Below are 20,957 nucleotides of genomic sequence, written 5' to 3' on the forward strand. Positions count from 1 at the left end.
AAAATTTTAGTCTTGAGTAGATTTGCACTGTAGATGAAACAGCATTACACTGGGACTAGGTTTCTAGAAACATTAAGGATGACCAGTGAGAAATCACCAACTGGTTTTAAGGATGCTAACCATTGGTTAACTCTTCCTGGATGTCAGTGTTTCAGGCACATTGTAACCATAGATAAAGTTGGAAAAGAATGGGGGCAAACTTGCAATTTACTTAGATATTATTATTTATATAAGAGAGAAGAGAAAACCAGAGAAATATTTTCTGATCACTTCTTTACTACTTGTATCTTCAATACAATTCACTAATGATAAGCTGGGTTGGAAGAAAAGTGGAATTTTGTTGTTTTCTACTTCTTGTGAAAGTTAATGTTTTTGACATTTGCCTTCCCAACAATTTGACATCTGTAATAGAGCCTGGTAACCAAGGAATTTTATGCCTTCTGAAGAACAAGTATACACATATTAAAAAATAGAACAAAACTGTATACTTGCTTTAGTTAATAGTTTCCTAAGTTTCCAAGACATTCTGAAAGAACTCAACTTTAAAAATGTTATTTATATCAGACCCAGTAAATCCATTTCTGGGTATTTATCTGAAGAAAACAAATTCTAATTCAAAAACATATGTGTTACCTCTATATTCATTATAGTATGTCTTATAATAGCCAAGATATGGAAACAACCTAGGCGTCCATTGATAGATAAATGGATAAAGAAGATGAATGGTGGAGGCATAGGCAGACACGCTTTTTGCCTCTTTGCAGAACCACAGAAGGAATTACAGCTATATCTCAGGGCCAATAACAATCAGAACAGTCAGAGGAATCAAACTGTATGGAAGACCAACAACCAAGGATTTAAAGAAGCCACATTTATCCAGATGGGTAGGATGGGCGAAGTCATGGAGACAGGGAAAGGTTTGGAGATGCAGTGTGGCATGGAGAGGTGGCAGAATGGCCAGTCCCACACTCACATATGGTAGATAAAAATTGGGAGGGTTACTTTGGGAGCAAGCAATCCCAGCCTCAGGCCAGACTGCACAGCCCAGGGTTCCAGTGCCGCAAAGATAAATCCCCATTACTTCTGGTTGTAAAAACCAGTGGGGGTGGGGGCAGCAGAAGAAATTGTGGATTTTCAGGAGAGTCCATTTGAAGGGACTGGATGGGCTTAGAATGTACAGAAATCCACCCACTCAAGCATTCAGCACCAGGGTAACAGCTGTAAGGATGCCAGTTGCATATGGGAAGTGGGTGAAGTGACTGGAAAAGAGGCAAGTGCTGGGCAGAGCTCCAGAAGTCAGGCAATGGCATTGTCCCTTCTCTGAGCCCTCCCCGCATACATAGCCACAAAGCAGTGAAGCAGATTTCTTCACCCTGGTGGTTACCTAAGGCTATACCCCACACAATTTACAGGTACCTTTTCTAAGACAGGGAGTCAAAGAAGTTCTACCTAATATACAGAAACAAGCACAAGGAAGCTGCCGAGTTGAAGAGACAAAGCAATATGTCCCAAATGAAAGAACTAAATGAATCAGAGATAACCAGCCTATCAGATGTAGAGTTCAAAATACTGGTAATCAGGATACTCAAAGAACTCATCGAGTATGGCAAAAACATAAGGGAAGAAATGAAGGTAAATACTATGTGAAATAAAGAAAAATCTACAGGGAACCAATGGTGGAGAGGATAAAGCCGAGAATCAAAGAAACGATTTGGAACACAAGGAAGGAAAATGCATTCAATCAGAACAGCAGAGAGAAAAAAGAATTAAAAAGGGATAGGCTTAGGAACCTTTGGGACAACTATTAACATACCAACATCTGAATCATAGGGGTGCGAAAACTAGAAGAGGAAGAGCAAGAATTAAAAACTTATTTGAAAAAATAATGGAGGAAAACTTTTCTAATTTGCTGAAGGAAATAAACATATAAGTCCAGGAAGCACTGAGAGTCCCAAACAAATTTGACCCAAAGAGGACCACACCAAGACACATCATAATTAAAATGCCAAAGGTTCAAGATAAAGAAAGAATCTTAAAAATAGCAAGAGAAAAGAAGAGAGTTATCTACAAAGGAATTCCCGTAAGACTATCAGCTGATTTCTCAAAAGAAACTTCGTAGGCAAGAAGAGACTAGCAAGAATTATTCAAAGTGATGAAAAGCAAGGACCTACAACCAAGATTACTCTATCCAGCAAAGCTATCATTTAGAATGCAAGGGGAAATAAAGTGCTTCCCAGACAAGGTAAAGCTAAAGGAGTTCATCATCACCAAGCCATTATTATATGAAATGTTAAAGAGACTTATTTAAGAAAAAGAAGATGATTAAAACTATGAACATTAAAAGGGCAACAAATTCACAACCACCAACAACTGAATCTAAAAAAACAAACTAAGTGAACAACCAGAACAGGAACAGAATCATAGGTATAGAGATAATTTGGAGGATTATCAGCTGGGAGGGGAAGGGGAGATGGGGTAAAGAATGCAGGGGTTAAGAAGCATAATTGGTTGGTACAAAATACACAGGGGGGTGTCAAGAATAGTGTAGGAAATGGAGAAGCCGAAGATCTTAAATACATGACCCACAGATGTGAACTAAGATAGGGGATTGCTGGAAAGAATGGTGGTACTGGGTTGGGGAGGCAAAGGGGGAAATTGGGATGACTAATAGCATAATTGATAAAATATATTTAAATAAAGAAGATGAATGGATAGAGAAGATAAACATGGGTGAAGAAGACGTATTGCATATATATGGAATATTATTCAGCAATAAAAAGAATGCAGTCTTGCCATATGTGATATCATGGGTAAATCTAGTGGGTATTATGCTAAGTGAAATAAATCAGAGAAAGACAAATACCGTATGATTTCAGTTATATGTGGAATCTAAAAAAAACAACAAATGAATAAATAAAACAAAGACCCACAGATACAGACAACAAGATGATAGTTTTCTAAAGGGGAGAGAAGAAGGATGGGTGAAGAAAAAAGAATATGGCATTAGGAAAAACGAGAAAGCCCTAGAGAGATTCGCAAAGACACCAATTAAGGGTAAAAATGACTCCTAGTTGGACCAAAAAAAAAAAAAAAGAGAGAAAGATTAAAGATGAACATTTTTGACTCTTAAATACTACAGCTATGTTAACTTAATAATCCTCACATTTTCCTTATGAGGTAGAACTGTTCTATTCCCCATTTTAAGGATGAGGGAACGCACATGCAGAATGGTTAAGTAACACTTTTGTTAGCAGACACTGTCAGTGCTCTGCCTGTATATGTCTATTCTCTGGATTTTTACCTGTAAGATTGGGGAACAGTTCCCCTTTACTCTGCTTCCTACCTCAAGAACCTGCATGTCTCTCTGTCTGTTTTTCTGTGCCTTTGTCTCTTGCTGTCTCTCTTCATGTCTGAGTGCTTTTTCTGTCTGCAGAATTGTATTATAACAGGGCAGGGTGGCCATTTCCAAATTTCCCACAAGTCATGGTTTTGGGGTAGGGGAAGGAAGTAATGCAGTTTTGAAGGTACTTTGCATACCTATGGCTGGTAGCTAGTTTCTTAGTTATGCACATAGTTGTGGCCACTGCCGGGGGTCAGGGAGATGGGAAGAACTTTGACCTTAGAGTGGTGGCTGAGAGCTCACAGGCCTGTGAGAGATTCCTGCAGGTGGTCATGACTGGTCCCTGTACCCACTGTGTCACAGGTTGCTATTTGGATTTAAACGAAAGGCGGGAGCCGTTTGGGCACTGGACCACGCAGTTTTAAAGACTGCAGAGGGACCCGACCAGCCTGCCATGAGGTCGAGTGTGTAAGGAAATAATTGAGCCTTTTCTGAAGGGAAGTGCTAGAAGGAAAGGAGCCAGCCATAAGGAAAGGAGCCAGTCATAGGAAGGGGGCCATGATATTTGAAAGGATAAAGAAGGGCCCCGGTTCTGCTATGAAGTCTGATGTGAAAGAAGGGCCCCGCTGTCTGTCATGAGAAGAAGCATGTTGGAGGAGTATGTTATGTAGCCATGTGAGAAGAAGTAGCGGAGTTTTGTAGTCAGGATTCATCCATGTGGCCTGGGCTAATAGAAAAGCAGGCATGCTTCTCCTTTTGTTATGCCTGTTCCAGCTGACTCAGAAGTCACCAAGGATTCTGCCTTGTAGACCCAGACGCTATCTGGAGCCTTGGAACTCGGGACATAAGGAGAGGATACTCTCTTAGGACTTGTGCCTTTCCTGGACTTCACCACGATCCACTGTAACATGGCACATGCTTCTCTGGACTATTATACAGAGGCTGATGACTATGTACCCCAGGTCCTGAAGGAGAGACCTGACAGATGAGAAATGGGGAACTATTGGGCTTGGTTTTGGCTTATAGCCTTTTGGGGAGCAAGGGAAGTGTTGAGTCTTGAGGGAAAACAGGGCTCTAAGTAGGAGAGTTTCTAGCCCGCCACCCCTCCCAAGGTTGGAATATTGTAAATAAAGACCTGTTTTTCTCAACACTAATTGTTGGGTCTTACACCAAGGCTCCATGTGAAGGAGCCCCCCTTTGCTCGTTAACACAATCTATTTTGGCTTTTGTGTGAAGCAGGCTAGGGAAGTCAGCACTCAAAAAAAAAAAAAAAAAAAATCTACGCAGTTGCTAATGCTTGAAATGAGGTTGGTAAATCAACACCAGCAAATGCTTGGAACTGGCTTGGGGCTACAATGATATTTGAAAATGAACCTACAAAGAAGACATTGAAGGTTTTCATGTTACTGATGAAAAGATTACATCATATTTCTCTTCTTATCAGAAATTGATCAGCCAGAGTTGTAAGTTGAATACTCAGTTTGATAATGTTGTACCTCTTGTATATTCCTTGAATGATGGGGAAATTGCTGAAATGGTGTTACATTTAGACAAGTATGAAGAGAGTAGTGATGATGTTGATGGTGACATTATAACATGTGATAATGTGACTTATATTATGAAATAAATATTTGGTCTTTGTTGTTTCTAGCACAAGCTCCTAAAACAACTTGTAATTTCTAATAGTAGTTGTAACCCTTGTAATTGTAACTTATAGGGACATCTTTTGTTATAACATTTAATTTTGTTTCCAGTTCCTGAAATTACTTCAGAACCATAAGGTGAAGTGGGTGTCTTTTGTTATTTATATAACAGGCCCTTTCCTACCACACTTGAGTTTATGTTAGTGAGGTGAATTTTGGCAAGTCCCCTATATACAGTAATCTGAGAATGAGGGCTGGTTGTCAAGGAAACCAACCAAACCTCTGGGGAGGGATAATGGAACTGGAAATTGAACTTGGTCACAAATGGTCAATGATTTCATCATTCACGCCTAGGTAATGAAACCCAGCAGAACATGGTTCTGAGAGCTTAAGGGTTGCTGTTTACGTGGAGTGCTGGAAGCCCAGAGGCAGTATGGAAGCTCTGGGCCCCTTCCCACATACTTGCCCTAAACATTTTGTCTGTTTAGCTGTTCCTGAGTTGTATGTTTTTGTAATAAACTATAATATAGTAAGTAAAATGTTTTCCTGAGTTGTGTGAGCCACTTGAGCAAATTAATTGAACACAAGGAGGGGGAACCTCTGATTTCCAGACAGTCACCACCTGGACTTGTGATTGGCATCTGAAGTGGGGAGAGAGCAGTCTTATGGGACTGAGCCTTTAACCTGTGGGACCTAAAGCTGCAATCTTCAGGTAGATAGCACAGAATTGAATTAAATTGTAGGTCACCCATCTGGAGTCTACATAAAATTGCTTGGTGGTATTAAAAAACACACATCAGAGCAGGTGAAAAATTCCCTTAAAATCACAGTAGTGAAAAACGTCTCATCAGTTATTCCTGGCCTTGCACAATGAGTGTTCAGGGATAGTAGGAAGCAAGCGGTGACTCAATTGAGGAAAAGCTGCTCAGACAGAAACCCATGTCAAACAGACAGGAAACAGGAGCAAGCCTTTTTAAGTGCCATGCATTAGTGCTGCCCATGATTTGAGAATGCTATTTCAGGCCCATCATTAGATGTCCAGAGTGAAACTGGTGATTACCCTGATTGATGGTAATACTGCCTTACTTTTCTGAGATTCTCTGGCAGTCTCATACAAGGAGTTGCATATATAGCATTGGTATTAGCTTAATTTGAACTAAGTTTTAGTGAATATTTTCCTTAGAAATAAGTAAATAAGTTACAATGTAACATTTTAACTTTAACATATGACAAAAACTTCATTAGTGGGTATAATTGAGGACTATTTATTTGATATAGGATCTGATATTATCAATTTCCTAGAAAATTGGTATGTCTTGGGAAAATACCATTGAATGGTTGGCATTGTTTAGGACAGTTGATTTATAGCTGGGAAAGAAAATTGGAAAGGCGAAGTTTTTTATATGCCAAGCATTCCAAGTGCATTGTTACAAAAATTAATGCTTAGCTGGTTATGGAATGCAATTAATTAAACGATCTATGGCAGTGTTATATTTATACTGGCATTTATTCTTGATGTAATTATAAGTGGGTTTAATACAGGTCATAAAATTGGCTAGAGCTCAACTTGACAGACATTTTTAAGTAACTTTTTCTGATAATAAGTTAATTATTTTAACATCAAAGTTTAATTAAAAATGTAATAGATAGCCTCCGGCTCTTCGCCTCGCTAGCTGGAACATCAGGACCATGTGCCCCGGACTTACTGCAGACCTTCCGCGGATCAAGGGTGCCAGGAAAACCGCTGTCATCGATAGGGAACTGGCACGACTAAACATCGACATTGCGGCTCTACAGGAGACCCGGTTGGCCGACAACGGAACTATCAGAGAAACCAACTACACCTTCTACTGGCAAGGGAAGTCTCCGGACCAACCAAGACAGCACGGTGTTGGGTTCGCTGTGAAGAACACGCTTGTTAACTCCATAGAGCCACCCACAGGAGGCACAGAGAGATTACTTACCCTCCGATTGTCAACAACTTTCGGCCCAGTCAGCATTCTTAGCGCGTACGCCCCAACCCTCTGCGCCACCACCGAAGAGAAAGAACAGTTCTACCATGCACTGGACGAAGCGTTATCCAAGATTCCCAGAAGTAACGCTCTCTATCTCCTTGGAGACTTCAACGCAAGAGTAGGAGCCGACCACATGGCCTGGCCCACCTGCCTTGGAAACTTTGGGAGAGGAAAGATCAATGAGAATGGTCAGCGACTGCTTGAGCTTTTGTGTCACCACGGCCTGTGCGTGACAAACACATTCTTCAAGTGCAAAGAGATCCACCAGGTGTCATGGAGGCACCCCCGCTCCCGCCATTGGCACCAGCTTGACCTCGTCATCACCAGAAGAACGGATATTGGCAGCACCCTCCTCACCCGCAGCTACCACAGTGCAGACTGCGACACGGACCATGCCCTCGTGGTAAGCAAGGTGCGCATAACGCCGAAGAGGTTGCACCACTCCAAGATGAAGGGTCGCCCACGCATCAACACCAGTTGTGCCAGCAACCCAGTTAAGACCCAGCAATTCATCAACAGGATGGAAGATGCACTCGGCGAGGGAGTGGCGGCAGATGACATTATCGAATCCAATTGGCCACGTCTCCGCGACGCCATATACAACTCCGCCATTATTGCTTACGGGAAGAAAGAGCGGAAGAACGCTGACTGGTACGAGGCTCACTGGGAAGAAATGGAACCCGTGATCGAGGCTAAGAGGAAGGCCCTACTGGCTTACAAGTTCACGCCCACTCCCAGTACACTTCAAGCTCTACGGGCTGCCAGGAACAAAGTCCAGAAGACCGCCCGCCACTGTGCCAACACCTATTGGCTAAACCTGTGCAGAAGCATTCAGGAAGCCGCCGATATAGGCAACGCACGAGGAATGTATGAGGGTATCAAGAAGGCAACAGGCCCAATCCCCTCCAAGATCGCCCCCCTTAAGTCCAAGACAGGTGAGGTCATCACTGACCAGGAACAGCAAATGCGGCGGTGGACCGAGCACTACCTCGAGCTATATGCAACGAAGAACACCGTAACAGACACTGCTCTTAAAGCCATCCCAGACCTACCAGTCATGGAGGAGCTAGACACCCCACCTACTGCGGCAGAGCTCGGCAAAGCCATCGACCGCCTTGCTTGCGGGAAAGCACCAGGAAGCGACGGAATCCCTCCAGAAATCCTAAAGAGCGGGAAACCAGTCCTGCTACAGCCGCTCCACCATCTACTCTGTCGCTGCTGGAAGCAGGGTTACATCCCCCAGGATATGAGAGACGCCAACATTATCACCATGTACAAGAACAAAGGAGACCGCAGCGACTGCAACAACTACCGGGGTATCTCTCTCCTCAGCGTCGTCGGCAAAGTATTCGCCCGGGTCGCTCTTGCCCGCCTGCAGACCCTTGCTTCCCGCGTCTACCCAGAGTCCCAGTGTGGCTTCAGAGCTGGCCGATCAACAGTGGACATGATCTTCTCCCTACGCCAGCTGCAGGAGAAGTGTCACGAGCAGCATAAACCACTCTACCTCGCCTTTATTGACCTCACGAAGGCGTTTGATCTGGTCAGTCGAAGCGGACTCTTCAGCTTGCTACGGAAGATTGGCTGTCCACCACATCTGCTTGCTGTGGTCATGTCCTTTCACGACAACATGCACAGCACGGTGTCCTACAACGGCGCAACCTCTGAGGCCTTCCCAGTCAGCAGCGGAGTAAAGCAGGGCTGCGTCCTCGCGCCTACGCTGTTCGGAATCTTCTTCTCCATGCTCCTCCAATACGCCTTTAAGGACTGCAGCGAGGGTGTCTTCATTCACACCAGATCCGATGGCAAGCTCTACAACCTGGCCCGTCTACGAGCCAAGACCAAAGTCAAAGAGGTGCTCATCCGTGAGATGCTCTTCACCGACGACGCAGCTTTGACATCACACTCCGAAGAGGGACTCCAGCAGCTAGTCACTTGCCTTTCCCACGCATGCAAGGAGTTCGGACTAGCCATCAGCCTGACGAAGACGAATGTTATGGCTCAAGGCACGGGGACTCCCCCATGCATCACCATCGACGGATACACCCTGGAGGTTGTCAACGACTTCACTTACCTCGGGTCCACCATCTCGAGCTCTCTGTCAGTCGACTTGGAGGTCAACCGGAGAATCGCCAGGGCAGCCACAGTTATGGCCAGACTGAACCGGCGAGCGTGGAACAATTCCAGCCTCACTGAGAAAACCAGACTGCGCATCTACCAAGCCTGCGTACTCAGCACTCTCCTCTATGGCAGCGAGACGTGGACCACCTACGCAAGGCACGAAAGGAAACTCAACAGCTTCCACATGAGGTGCCTGCGACGCGTCCTGCATGTCGCCTGGCAGGATAAGGTCCCCAACACCGAGGTGCTGAAGCGAGCCAATATGAGCAGTTTGCATGCAGTTCTTAGAGAGAGACGCCTCAGGTGGCTCGGCCATGTCAAAAGAATGGATGCAGGCCGTATCCCCAAAGACCTCCTCTACGGCGAGCTAGCGGAAGGCCAGAGGATGACAGGGCGCCCAAAACTGCGGTTCAAAGACATCTGCAAAAAGGACATGACACAATGCTCCATCAATCTCAACACATGGGAAGTTCAAGCAGACGACCGCCTAGCCTGGAGGCTCGCGGTCAGGCAAGGTACGTCACGTGCAGAGGCTGCGCGCAACGAGGAGGCGGCCCAGAAAAGATCGAGGCGGAAGCAGCATCAACAGCAGCAACAACAGTCATCTGCCTTCACCTGTACCAAGTGCGGCAGGGATTGTCACTCCCGAATCAGACTGCACAGCCATTCTCGGCGGTGCAGATAGACTCTCAGGAAGCTACGCCATCGTCTCTCGAGACGGACGGCTGCCGACGACGACGACGAGATATCCATTTACAAAATTTAGATATAGAAAGGTATAAAATAGAAAATAAGGACCAGCGATAATAGCTATTAAATCTCTTCCCAGGGTTTCTAAATATAGTATGTATGTATTTATAGGTAGATATATATTTACATAGTTAAGATCATATTGTACATACAATTTTATATACTATTTATCACTTTATAAGTATACAGTTATATCTTTAAAACTTTGCCAGCATGATTTTTTATGAGTGCGTAATATTTTATTTTATGGTTGTACTATAACTTATTTAATCATTCCCTTGTTAGGAATGTTTATGTTGTTTGTAATTTTTTTCTATTATAAATCATACTATAATGAAACTTCTTTGTGTTTAATTTCTATCTTCATTTACATTATTTTCTTGTGATAAATTCCTAGAAGGGTTAATTACCTGTCAAAGGTTATGAACAGTTTTAAGTCTCTTGACATTGCTGAATTGCCTTCTAGAAAGGTTGCACCAATAACATTCCCATCAGTGACAGGGAACTGCCTCTTGCCTTGCTCTTTCATGAGTAAAAGTTAATGGAAGGTGGCTATTTCCCACCATTATGTGTAAAATTTGTAAACTGTTTGTTGACTGAGTCAAGCTTAATTTTTCTGGGTAGAAACTATTTTTAAGTACTGCATGTGGAGGTTAATGGACTGTGCCTGATATTTTGTATGGTTGTGACTGCATGTGGGTCATGTTTGCTTACCATGGGCCTTTCCAGTAAGTGAATTGTACTTTAGAGAAATTACCAGTGTAGTAGAGTTCATACAATGTTTAGTTTCTCCTTCACATGCAAGACCGTGGGAAATTGAAAGGAAAGACTGTTAGTTAGAAAATTTATTAATTCTCACAACATTTATTCAGTGTTTTACTAGTTCTAGTCACTGTGGTAGATTTATAGCAATGAAGAAAGTTTATAGTGTTTTCAGTGTAGCTTTTGAACAACAAGAGAATCTACTGTGATCCATGACCATTTAATAGGATGCTTCAGATACTTTATTTTAATTAATTAATTACATTTAACTTAATTTTTAAAATATATAACATACATAGTGAAATGATTCCTACAGTCAAGCTAATTAACATATCATTTCCTCACATAGTTACCGTTTCTTTTTGTGTGTCTAACAAGAGTACCTGAAATCTACTTTTAGTAAATTTCCAGTATTCATTGTTGTATTAAGTGTAATCCTAATGCTGTACATTAGATCTCTAGACTTAATCATCCTACAAACTTCAGCTTTTACCCTTTGACCAACATCTTTCTGTTTCCCCCACCTCCACATCCTTGGTAACCATCTTTGTAGCCCCTTTTCTTCTATGTATTAAACTTTTTTAGATTTCGCATGTGAGACCTTAACTGGGTTTAACTTGGAGTAGAAAGAACATTTACCTGGGAATCAGGCCACTGGGTTCTTTTGTCACCCGTGGCTATCATTAATTGGCTGCACATCCTGGGGAACACAAGTAATCTGTGACTTGGTTTCCTTATATATAAAATGTGAGCTTTGGACTAAATGACCTCAATGAGCCTTTTTAATTTTTTTTGATTGTACTGAAGATTGAATACTCCCTTTATTTATATAAAAGCTGAAATCTACACATTATTTTAGAATGTAACTTGTATGTTAAGATGTAATTTCAGGAATTAGTTTTGATTGTTTTGGGTGTAGAATTCTCATTTTTATTATATGAGGATCTAGATCTGCCCTGTCCACTGGAAGCTCCTAGTTTAAAATAATGTGGCAATTTAAAATAAAATTAAGTAAAATTAAAAATTAAGTCCCTTAGTTGGATAGTCAGTGCATAATTAATACAATTGAGTTTGATCCTTGTCCTATGAGGTAGGTATTATTTTCTGTATTTTATACATGAGAAACTTGAGGGTCAGAAAGGTAAGTTAATGTGTCAGAGAATAATATACAGCACCTAACTGGTTGGCTTTGGGCTGTATCCACATGGATATTTGTAGTCTTTGCACATCTGTTGTATTGATTCTTCTCACTATTGTACCAGTGTTAGCACATTTAATATCCACATTTGTACTTTTGTTACTTTTAGTGGCTCTGTAATCTGCATGCATTTGTGACTGGAAAGATACGCTTAGTAGTGTGGAAGAACTTTTTAGAGTTAAGGTAAAATAGGGCTCCACAAACTTTCTGTGAAGGACAAGATACTAAGTATTTTAGGCCTGTGGTTCATACAGTCCCAGTGGCAGCTATTCATCTCTGACTCAGTAGTTGAAAAGCCCCTACAGACAATATGTGAACAAATGGGCATTCTCAGGTTCCAACACACCTTTAGTTACAAAAACAGGACATGGACAGGTTTGCCCTTCAGATCCTATGTTCAATGGTATTTCATTCCCACCATCTAAGCTAATGTGTTTTGATTCATTGATTTATTCATTTGCGTATTCATTTATATATTTAAAATGCATTGATGTATGAAATACATTGCTCAGATAAGGTAAGCTAAGATAGGTAATTAAAGAGATGTAATTTGAATTTAACAGTCTTGGGTCTGTTTTCATTGACAAGTACTTGAATTGCCCGGAGTTTTGAACTTTGTCCATAGATAGGTGTTTGAGTTTTTGCAAGTTACAAGATCTATTTGAGCCTTATTTTCTTTGTCAAATAGTAAGAATAATACTTACCTAACTGTTGAAAAGGTGACAAGGAAGACCACTGTACCAAGAGAAGAATGGCTCTTGGCCCTGGTATTTATCTTCCTGGGTCTCCTGTATTTTCCAGATGAACTTAGTTCTTAATATAAGGCAAAAAGAAAGGGGTTTATTTTTCAGATGGAAGTGGGAAAGCTATCATAGTCATTCTCTTTCTGTAAAAGATGATAATAGAGAAAAAAACAATTGTTTTGGGTGGGGAGAAATGATAGTGGGGGAATTATACGAGTATACAGGGGCTGACTGGATAGATAAAAAGTCTGAAAATGAGGACAAGAAAATTAAACTTCTTCAGCAATGGAGAGGTAGGTGAGGAGAGCCAAGAAGGGACATAAGGATGGAGCCCCTCTGTAGGAACAGTACTAGCAGTGGGTTTGGATATGTGAGGAGCTAGGAACTGAGAGGGAAAGGGAAGTCAGTAATGTACAGATAAGCACATCAAAAGCATCTTTTCCACAAGAATTCTGAACTTTGTATAAAGCATTTGTCTTTGGAAGGAAAAAATACTTTATGTCTTGCCAAGGGCGCTGAGCTGGGTAGCTAACAGCCTAACAGTCTGACTTTGCACTAAGATGTATAAGGCAGCACATACATATTTAAAATTCATATCTACTGCAGTGACAAGGCACTGAGCACTGTAGATGGGAAGACACATTTCTTTTGAAGCTGAGCCAAAAACACTTTTCAAAAGAACTCTGACAAAATAGTTTCATAAGTGAATAAATCCAGTGGATTCTTGGGTATCTTTGAAAACTTCTCACATGCTGGCAGTGTGAGACAAAGATGCTATGCACAAGCTTGTAATAATCACACATGTACAATAATATAACTTGGAGCTAGATATTCTCAGTTACAGGTGAACTGTACTGCCTGGGTCCATACTGGATCTGCTTTTGATGGTCACTTGGAGCAATATACTTCTCTCCTAATGCAGCATAATACCATGAAATTATGTATTTTTTTTGGTATGATTGTAAAGCCCTTTAAGTGAAGTAACCACATAGTTAAATATGCTTTAAAATAGCCAAATAGGTAAAAATTCCAAATTGTAGATGATGGATTTGGGTGATTTAAGTTTATAGTAAATTTTTTATGAACATAGGGATATGATATCTAAAGATTTTTATAACTGAGATCCCTGAGTCAATTTAAAACTTGCCTCTGTGACAGTGGGAAAAAATATACTGTGTTAAGTGGTCTAGAATCCTTCAATATTTTTATCTCTCCCTGAACCTTAGTTTGTTAGCTGTTTCTGGATCTTTGTCACCTCATCTGTGATATGAACAGTGTGTAGTAGATGACTGCTGGGGTGACTTTCACCTGTGAAATTTGGTGCTCTTCTTATTAAATTCTAGGCATAAAAAAAAAGGTCTCGTCAATACTCTGTCTTCTGGTTTCTCTGAATCCCTTCCCAAGTAAGTTTAGTCCTGCTCTTGGCCCATTGGGGGTGCATCATAGAACTTGCTCTTTTATAAAACAAAAATGTCATTGATGGGACGCTGCCATGGTATTAAGTTTGAGCGACATGACCAGATGTGAGGATAGAAAGGGTTTGCATATATAAAAATAATTTTAGCTGTCCATTGGTGTAGTCTATCACATTGTGTGACTAAAAAAAAAAATTTTACTAAAGATAACCACCATCTAAAGTGATATATTCTATCTCAAATGTAAAAAAGATGTTTTAATGTCATTTTTAAAAAATATAGTGAAACAATTCAGAAGTCATGATCTGTCAGAGGTAAGAACTTTGCCGTTATGAGGGAGAAGGACAGAAATGCGAAGGATGGCTGTTTCAAATATCTTCTGCTATATTGATACTTCAGATAATACATATATATAATCATGTGCTTCCTTTAATTAACATGAGACATTGCTAGAGTTCAACTAAATTCTGCCTGTTAAGTGATCCGTCTAAAGTTTTTTGGTTATAGAATGTAGTCAAAATGAAAGGAAGTCATCATATTTAAAGTTTTATTCAGCATGAGTGGTTCAGAGCGTGACATGATGTGATAATGGAAATTATCTTTCAACCCAAGGATCTCAGTGGCAAGGGAAGGACATCTAGCTAGAGATTAGAAATATAAAAGTGACATTAAATATTCTTTTGATTTAGAGCAGTGAATGCTAAGCCTCTGTCAGCAGATTTTCTTAACTGGATATTCTGTGGTTGGGGGGAGGTGGTCGGGGAAACAAAGATATCAGTAGGGCAGTGGGGGAACTTGAGGGAGACATGAAAGACACATTTACTATACTCAGGGTGAATCTTAACCTGTGTTTTGCATGTGTGCTCTTTCCAGAATCCATGAGAAGGTTCTACAATGGTTTGTTCAGCTCTCAGAAGAGTTGCCCACATGCGTGTCTACCTGGTGAGGAAGGCCAGTAGCGTCTCCAGAGGCCGTCAGCATCCAGCCTTGGGCTCTCACCCTGCTGCTTCAGGGTTTGCTGCCCGAGGAGCTCCAGGTGGTGTGGTAGAGCTGCTGGGTCAATCCTACCCTCAGGATGACTACAGCAACCTCTCCCAGAAAGTCCTCTCAAGGGTTGGCAGGAATCTGCACAACCAGCAGCATCACCCACTTTGGCTGATCAAGGAGAGGGTGAAGGAGCATTTCTACAAGCAGTATGTGGGCCGCTTTGGGACTCCGCTGTTCTCGGTCTTTGACGACTTTTCTCCAGTGGTCACGACTTGGCAGAACTTTGACAGCCTGCTCATCCCAGCTGATCACCCCAGCCGGAAGAAGGGAGACAACTATTACCTGAATCGGACTCACATGCTCCGAGCACACACATCTGCACACCAGTGGGACCTGCTGCACGCTGGGCTGGATGCCTTCCTGGTGGTGGGCGATGTTTACAGGCGCGACCAGATTGACTCCCAGCACTACCCGGTTTTCCACCAGCTGGAGGCTGTCAGGCTCTTCTCCAAGCATGAGGTGAGTATTGAGACGTTTTCTGTTGAAGGCATGGATATTTTTGTTGAGGTCACTAAAGTTTATCTCAGTGAAACCAGAACAGTTGTTTTTTGCATTTGCGAATCATCCATCCTTGATGACATTCTTTGTACAGGCTGAGCCTTAATAATTTTTGACTAATTTGCTTTGTTAGTGACTACAGATATTGGTAGGCTTTTGTTTCCTCTTGTCTGTCTTTATCCTTTAATAGTGATCTGCCTTTCTTTGGGTTTCTTCTTAAGAATGAATAGTCAGTGGCTCAAATTTATTCTCAATCCAAGGTGGTTAAACATACAACACTGAAACCTGTGATAAGTTTATTCCAGGTCTGTTAGAAGTTCATTATCTGTTTATGCTGTTAGAATTTCTTATCCTATATTAGAGAGGACTGATGACTGATGATTTTTTGGTTTAAACTGTAAAACTGTGTTCTTGTTTCCAAGTTCTTTCCTTAACCTCCCGTATTTTATATTTGTGGACTCTACTTTTTTTCTGCGAGATGTCTTTTTTAAAAAAAAATGATTTTATTTTTAGAGACAGGAAGGGAGAGGGGAAGGGAGAGAGAAGGAGAGGGAGAGAAACGTCAGTGTGTAGTTGCCTCTCATACACCCCCAACTGGGGACCTGGCCTGCAACCCAGGCATGTGCCCTGACTGGGAATCAGAAGAGCGACCCTTTTGTTCATAGGCTGGGTCTGAATCCACTGAGCCACACCAGCCAGGGTGTAAGGTGTCCTAATTGTTGCTATTCTTGAAGTATAAATTTGCATGCACTGAGCCTTTTTGACTAGGAAATCTGATATTGTGGTCATTCTCAAAAGACCCAACTCATTTCATCTGTTAGCTCATACCCTAATGTATTGTCTGCCTGCCTGCCTCCCTCCCTCCCTCCCTCCCTCCTTCCCTCTGTCTCTTCCTCTCTCTCTCTCCACCTTCCTTCCTTCCTTTCTTTCTTTCCTTCCTTCCTTCCTTCCTTCCTTCCTTCCTTCCTTCCTTCCTTCCTTCCTTCCTTCCTCTCTCTTCTTTGGCAAATTATGAAAATCCTTGAAACTTGAGTCTATGTCCTAAAAATCTGCAATACCACTGTCTTTTATTCATATATGTATTTTTAATTTAATCTTTATTGTATTTTTTTCCCCTTACCATTTAGTCCTTTTATACCCCACTACTCCCAGCAATCACCAAACTGTTGTCCATGTCCATGAGTTCTTTTTCCCTTTTGCTGAATCCCTCCACCCACTAACCTCCCCACTTTAGCTGTCATCCTGCTCTCCATCTATGAGTCTGCCTCCATTTTGCTTGTTAGTTCACTTTGTTCATTAGATTCCGCATATGAGTGAAATGATATAGTATTTCTGTTTCTCTGACTGGCTTATTTCACTTAGCATAATGTTCTCCAGGTTCATGCATACTGTCACAAAGGGTAAAAGTTTCTTCTTTTTTTTTTAAGGCTGAGTGGTATTCCATAGTGTAAATGTTCCATAGTTGTTTTATCCATTCATATACTGACGGAAACTTGAACTGCTTCCATATCTTGGTGATTGTAAATAACGCTATAATGAACATAGAGGTGCTCATACTCTTTTGAATTTAGGGTTTCTTCTGATATATTCCCAGAAGTGGGATCTCTGGGTCAAGAGGCAGATACATTTTTAATTTTTTGAGTTATCTTCATACTGCTTTCTACAGTGGCTGTACCAGTCTGCATTCCCACCAATAGCACAAAAGGGTTCCCCTTTCTCTCCATCCTTGCCAGCACTTGTTGTTTGTTGATTTATTGATGGTATCCATTCTGACAGGTGTGAGATGATTTCTCATTGTGGTTTTAATTTGCATTTCTCTGTTGATTAGTGACATTGAGCACCTTTTCATATGTCTATCGGCCATCTGTATATCCTCTTTGGATAAACGTCTATTCAGGTCCTTTGCCCATTTTTTAACTGGTGTGTGTGTGTGTGTGTGTGTGTGTGTGTGTGTGTGTGTGTGTGTGTGTATGTGTTGAGTTTTAGAAGTTTTTCAAAAATTCTGTGTAGTAATCTCTTTATTAGATGTGTCAGTGAATATGTTCATCCATTTTGTGGGTTGTCTTTTTATTTTGTTGGTGATTTCCTTTGCTGTACAAAAACTTTTTAGTTGGATGTAGTCCCTTTTGTTTGTTTCTTTCTTTTGTTTCCCTTGCCTGGGGAGATAAACCAGAAAAAATATTGCTGTGAGCAGTGTCTGAGAAATTGCCGCCTATGTTTTCTTCCAGGATTTTTGTGATTTTGTGTCTAACATTTAAGTCTTTGATCCAATTTGAATCTACTCTTGTGTGTGGTGTAAGAAGGTGGTCTAGTTTTATTTTTCTGCACAGATGTCCAATTTTCCCAACATGATTTACTGAATAAACTATCTTTAGCCCATTGTATGTGCTTGCTTCCTCTGTCAAATACTAATTGACTATAAAGGTGTGGGTTTATTTCTGGGTTCTCTATTCTGTTCCTTTGATCTATATGTCTGTTTTTATGCCAGTACCATGCAGTTTTGAAGAGTATGGCCTTATAGTATAGTTTCATATTAGGTAGTGTGATTCCTCCAACTTTGTCCTTCTTCTTCAGGATCACTGTTGCTGTGCGGGGCCTTTTATGGTTTCATATAAATTTTTGAAAAATTTGTTCTAGTTCTGTGACATATGTCATTGGAATCTTGATAAGAATTGCATTGAATCTATAAATTGCTTTGGGTAGTATGGACATTTTAATGATGTTAATCTTTCCTATCCATGAACATGGTATTTGCTTCTACTTATTTGTATCTTCTTTATTTCTTTCTTTAGTCTTATAATTTTCTGAGTACAGGTCTTTCACATCCTTGGTAAGGTTTATTCGTAGGAATTTTATTCTTTTTATAGCAATTGTGAATGGGATTGTTTTTTTAATTTCCTTTATTAGCATATAAAAATACAACTGATATCTACATATTAATATTGTATCCTGTTACTTTACTGAATTCATTTATCAGTTATAGTAGTTTTTGGTGGAATCTTTGGGATTTTCTATTTATAGTATCATATCATCTGTAAATAATGACAGTTTTACTTCTTCCTTTTCAATCTGGATGCCTTTTATTTCTTATTCTTGCCTGAGTGCTGTGGCTAGGACTTCTAGTACAATGTTGAATAGAGGTGAAAGCAGACATCCCTGTATTATTCCTGATTTTAGGGGGAATGCTTGTGTTTTTTGCCCTTTGAGTATGGCGCTGGCAGTGGATTTGTCATATATGACCTTTATTATATTTAGGTATGCTTCCTTAAATCCCACCTTGCTGACAGTTTTTATCATAAGTGATACTGGATTTTATCAAATGTTTTTTCTGCATCTGTTGATATAATCATGTGATTTTTATCCTTCATTTTGTTTATGTAGTGAATCACATTTATTGATCTGCAGATGTTGTAACAATCTTGTATTCCTGGGATAAATCCCACTTGATCATGTTATATGATCTTTTTTGAAGCACTGCTTTATTTGGTTTGCTAATATTTGTTGAGGATTTTAGAATCTGTGTTCATCAAGGGTATTGGCCTATAATTTTCTTTCTTTGTAGTTTCTTTGATTTTGGAATTAGGATAATGCTGGCCTTGTAAAATGAATATGGGAGACTTCCCTCTTGAATTTTATGAAATAGTTTGAGAAGGAGAGGTGTTAGTTTTTTTTGGGGAGGTTTGGTAAACTCCTGTGAAGCCATCTGGTCCAGGGCTTTTGTTTTTTGGGAGTTTTTTCTTATTACAGCTTCAATTTCACTAGGTGTAATCTGTCTATTCATATTCTCTGATTCTTCCTGATTTGGTTTTGGAAGGTTATATGTTTCTAGGAATTTATTCAGTTTGTCCAGGTTGTCCAGTTTGTTGGCACATAGTTATTCATAACATTTTCTTACAGTCCTTTGTATTTCTCCTCTTTCATTTTTGAGTTTATTTATTTGGGTACTTTCTCTTCCTTTTTTGATGAGTCTGGTAAAAGGTTTGTCAATCTTATTTATCTTTTCAAAAAACCAGCTCTTCGATTCATTGATATTTTGTATCAGTTTTCTTTTTTAGATTCCATTTTGTTTATTTCTGCTCCGATTTGTATTATTTTCTTCTTTTAAGTGTGAGGTTAGATGGTTTATTTGAACTTTTTCCCGTTTTTTGAAATAGGCTTGTAATACTATGAATTTCCCTCTTAGGATGTCGCAAAGATTTTGGATTGTTGTGTCCTCATTTTTACTTGTTTCAAGGTATTTGTTGAGTTCTTCCTTGGTCTTGTAGTTGACCCATTTCTTGTTTAATAATATGTTATTTAGTTTCCATGTCTTTGTGTGTTTTTCATTGTTCTTCTTGTTATTGATTTCTACTTTCATAGCATTGTGGTAAGAGAAGATGCTTGATATGATTTCAGTTTTCTTAAATTTATTGAGACTTGATTTGTGTCCTAACATGTGGTCTCACTTAGAAAACATTACATGTGCACTTGAAAAGTATGTATGTTCTTCTGCTTTGGGGTGAAATGCTCGGAAGAATCAATTAAATACATTTGATATAGTGTGTCTTTTAAGGCCACTGTCTCCTTGTTTATTTTCTGTCCGAAAGATCTATCCATTGAAGTCTATGGGGTGTTAAAGTCTTTGCCTCTGACTGTATTTTTGTTGATCTTTTCTTTATGTTCCATCAAGATTTGCTTCACATATTTAAGTGCTCCTATGTTGGGAGCATAAATGTTTACTAGGGTTCTATCCTCTTGTTGGATTGTTCCCTTTATCATTATGTAGTGTTCTTTTTTTGTCTCTTGCTATAGCCTTGGTTTTAAAGTCTATATTTTCAGATATAAGTACTGCTACTCCAGCTTTGTTTTTCTTTCTATTTGCATGAAATATCTTTTTCTATCCTTTTACTTTTAGTCTGTGTGTATCTTTCAATCTGAGATGGGTCTCTTGGAGGCAGCATATATATGGGTTTTTTTTAAAAGTATTATTTTATTGATTATGTTGTTATAGTAGTTACAATTTTTTCCCCCTTTGCTCCCCTCTGCCCAGTACCCCACTTCCCTCCAGCAGTCCAACCCACCTTAGTTCACGACCATGGGTCATGCATATAAGTTCTTTGGCTTCACCCTTTCCTATATTATTCTTAACTTCCCCCTGTCTATTTTGTACCAACTAATTATGCTTTTTAGTCCCTGCACCATATCCCCATTTCTCCCCTTCCCCTCTCCCAGCTGATAACCCTCCTAATGATCCCCATACCTATGATTCTGTTCCTATTCTGGTTTGCTTAGTTGGATTTTGTTTTTATTTTTTAGATTCAGTTGTTGATAGTTGTGAGTTTGTTGTCATTTAGTATTCATAGTTTTGATCTTCTTTTTCTTAAGTAAGTCCCTTTGACATTTCACATAATAATGGCTTGGTGATGATGAACTCCTTTAGCTTCACCTT

General features: G+C 40.2%; 1 protein-coding gene across 10 annotated transcripts in view; it reads left to right on the forward strand.

The window, feature by feature from the left end:
* Positions 1-20,957, forward strand: part of FARS2 (phenylalanyl-tRNA synthetase 2, mitochondrial) — a 582,942-nt gene that overhangs the window by 127,898 nt on the left and 434,087 nt on the right. For all 10 annotated transcript variants that reach the window (XM_090269837.1, XM_090269841.1, XM_090269834.1 and 7 more), the window contains one exon: positions 14,858-15,490. In XM_090269837.1, the coding sequence (XP_090125963.1) occupies positions 14,879-15,490 (612 nt within the window). In that variant the 5' untranslated portion in view covers positions 14,858-14,878. The remainder of the gene's footprint in view (positions 1-14,857; positions 15,491-20,957) is intronic.

The sequence above is a fragment of the Furipterus horrens genome, unplaced genomic scaffold (assembly GCF_987537825.1).
Source record: "Furipterus horrens unplaced genomic scaffold, mFurHor1.1.pri manual_scaffold_3, whole genome shotgun sequence".
In the NCBI taxonomy this organism is placed as follows: Eukaryota; Metazoa; Chordata; class Mammalia; order Chiroptera; family Furipteridae; genus Furipterus; species Furipterus horrens.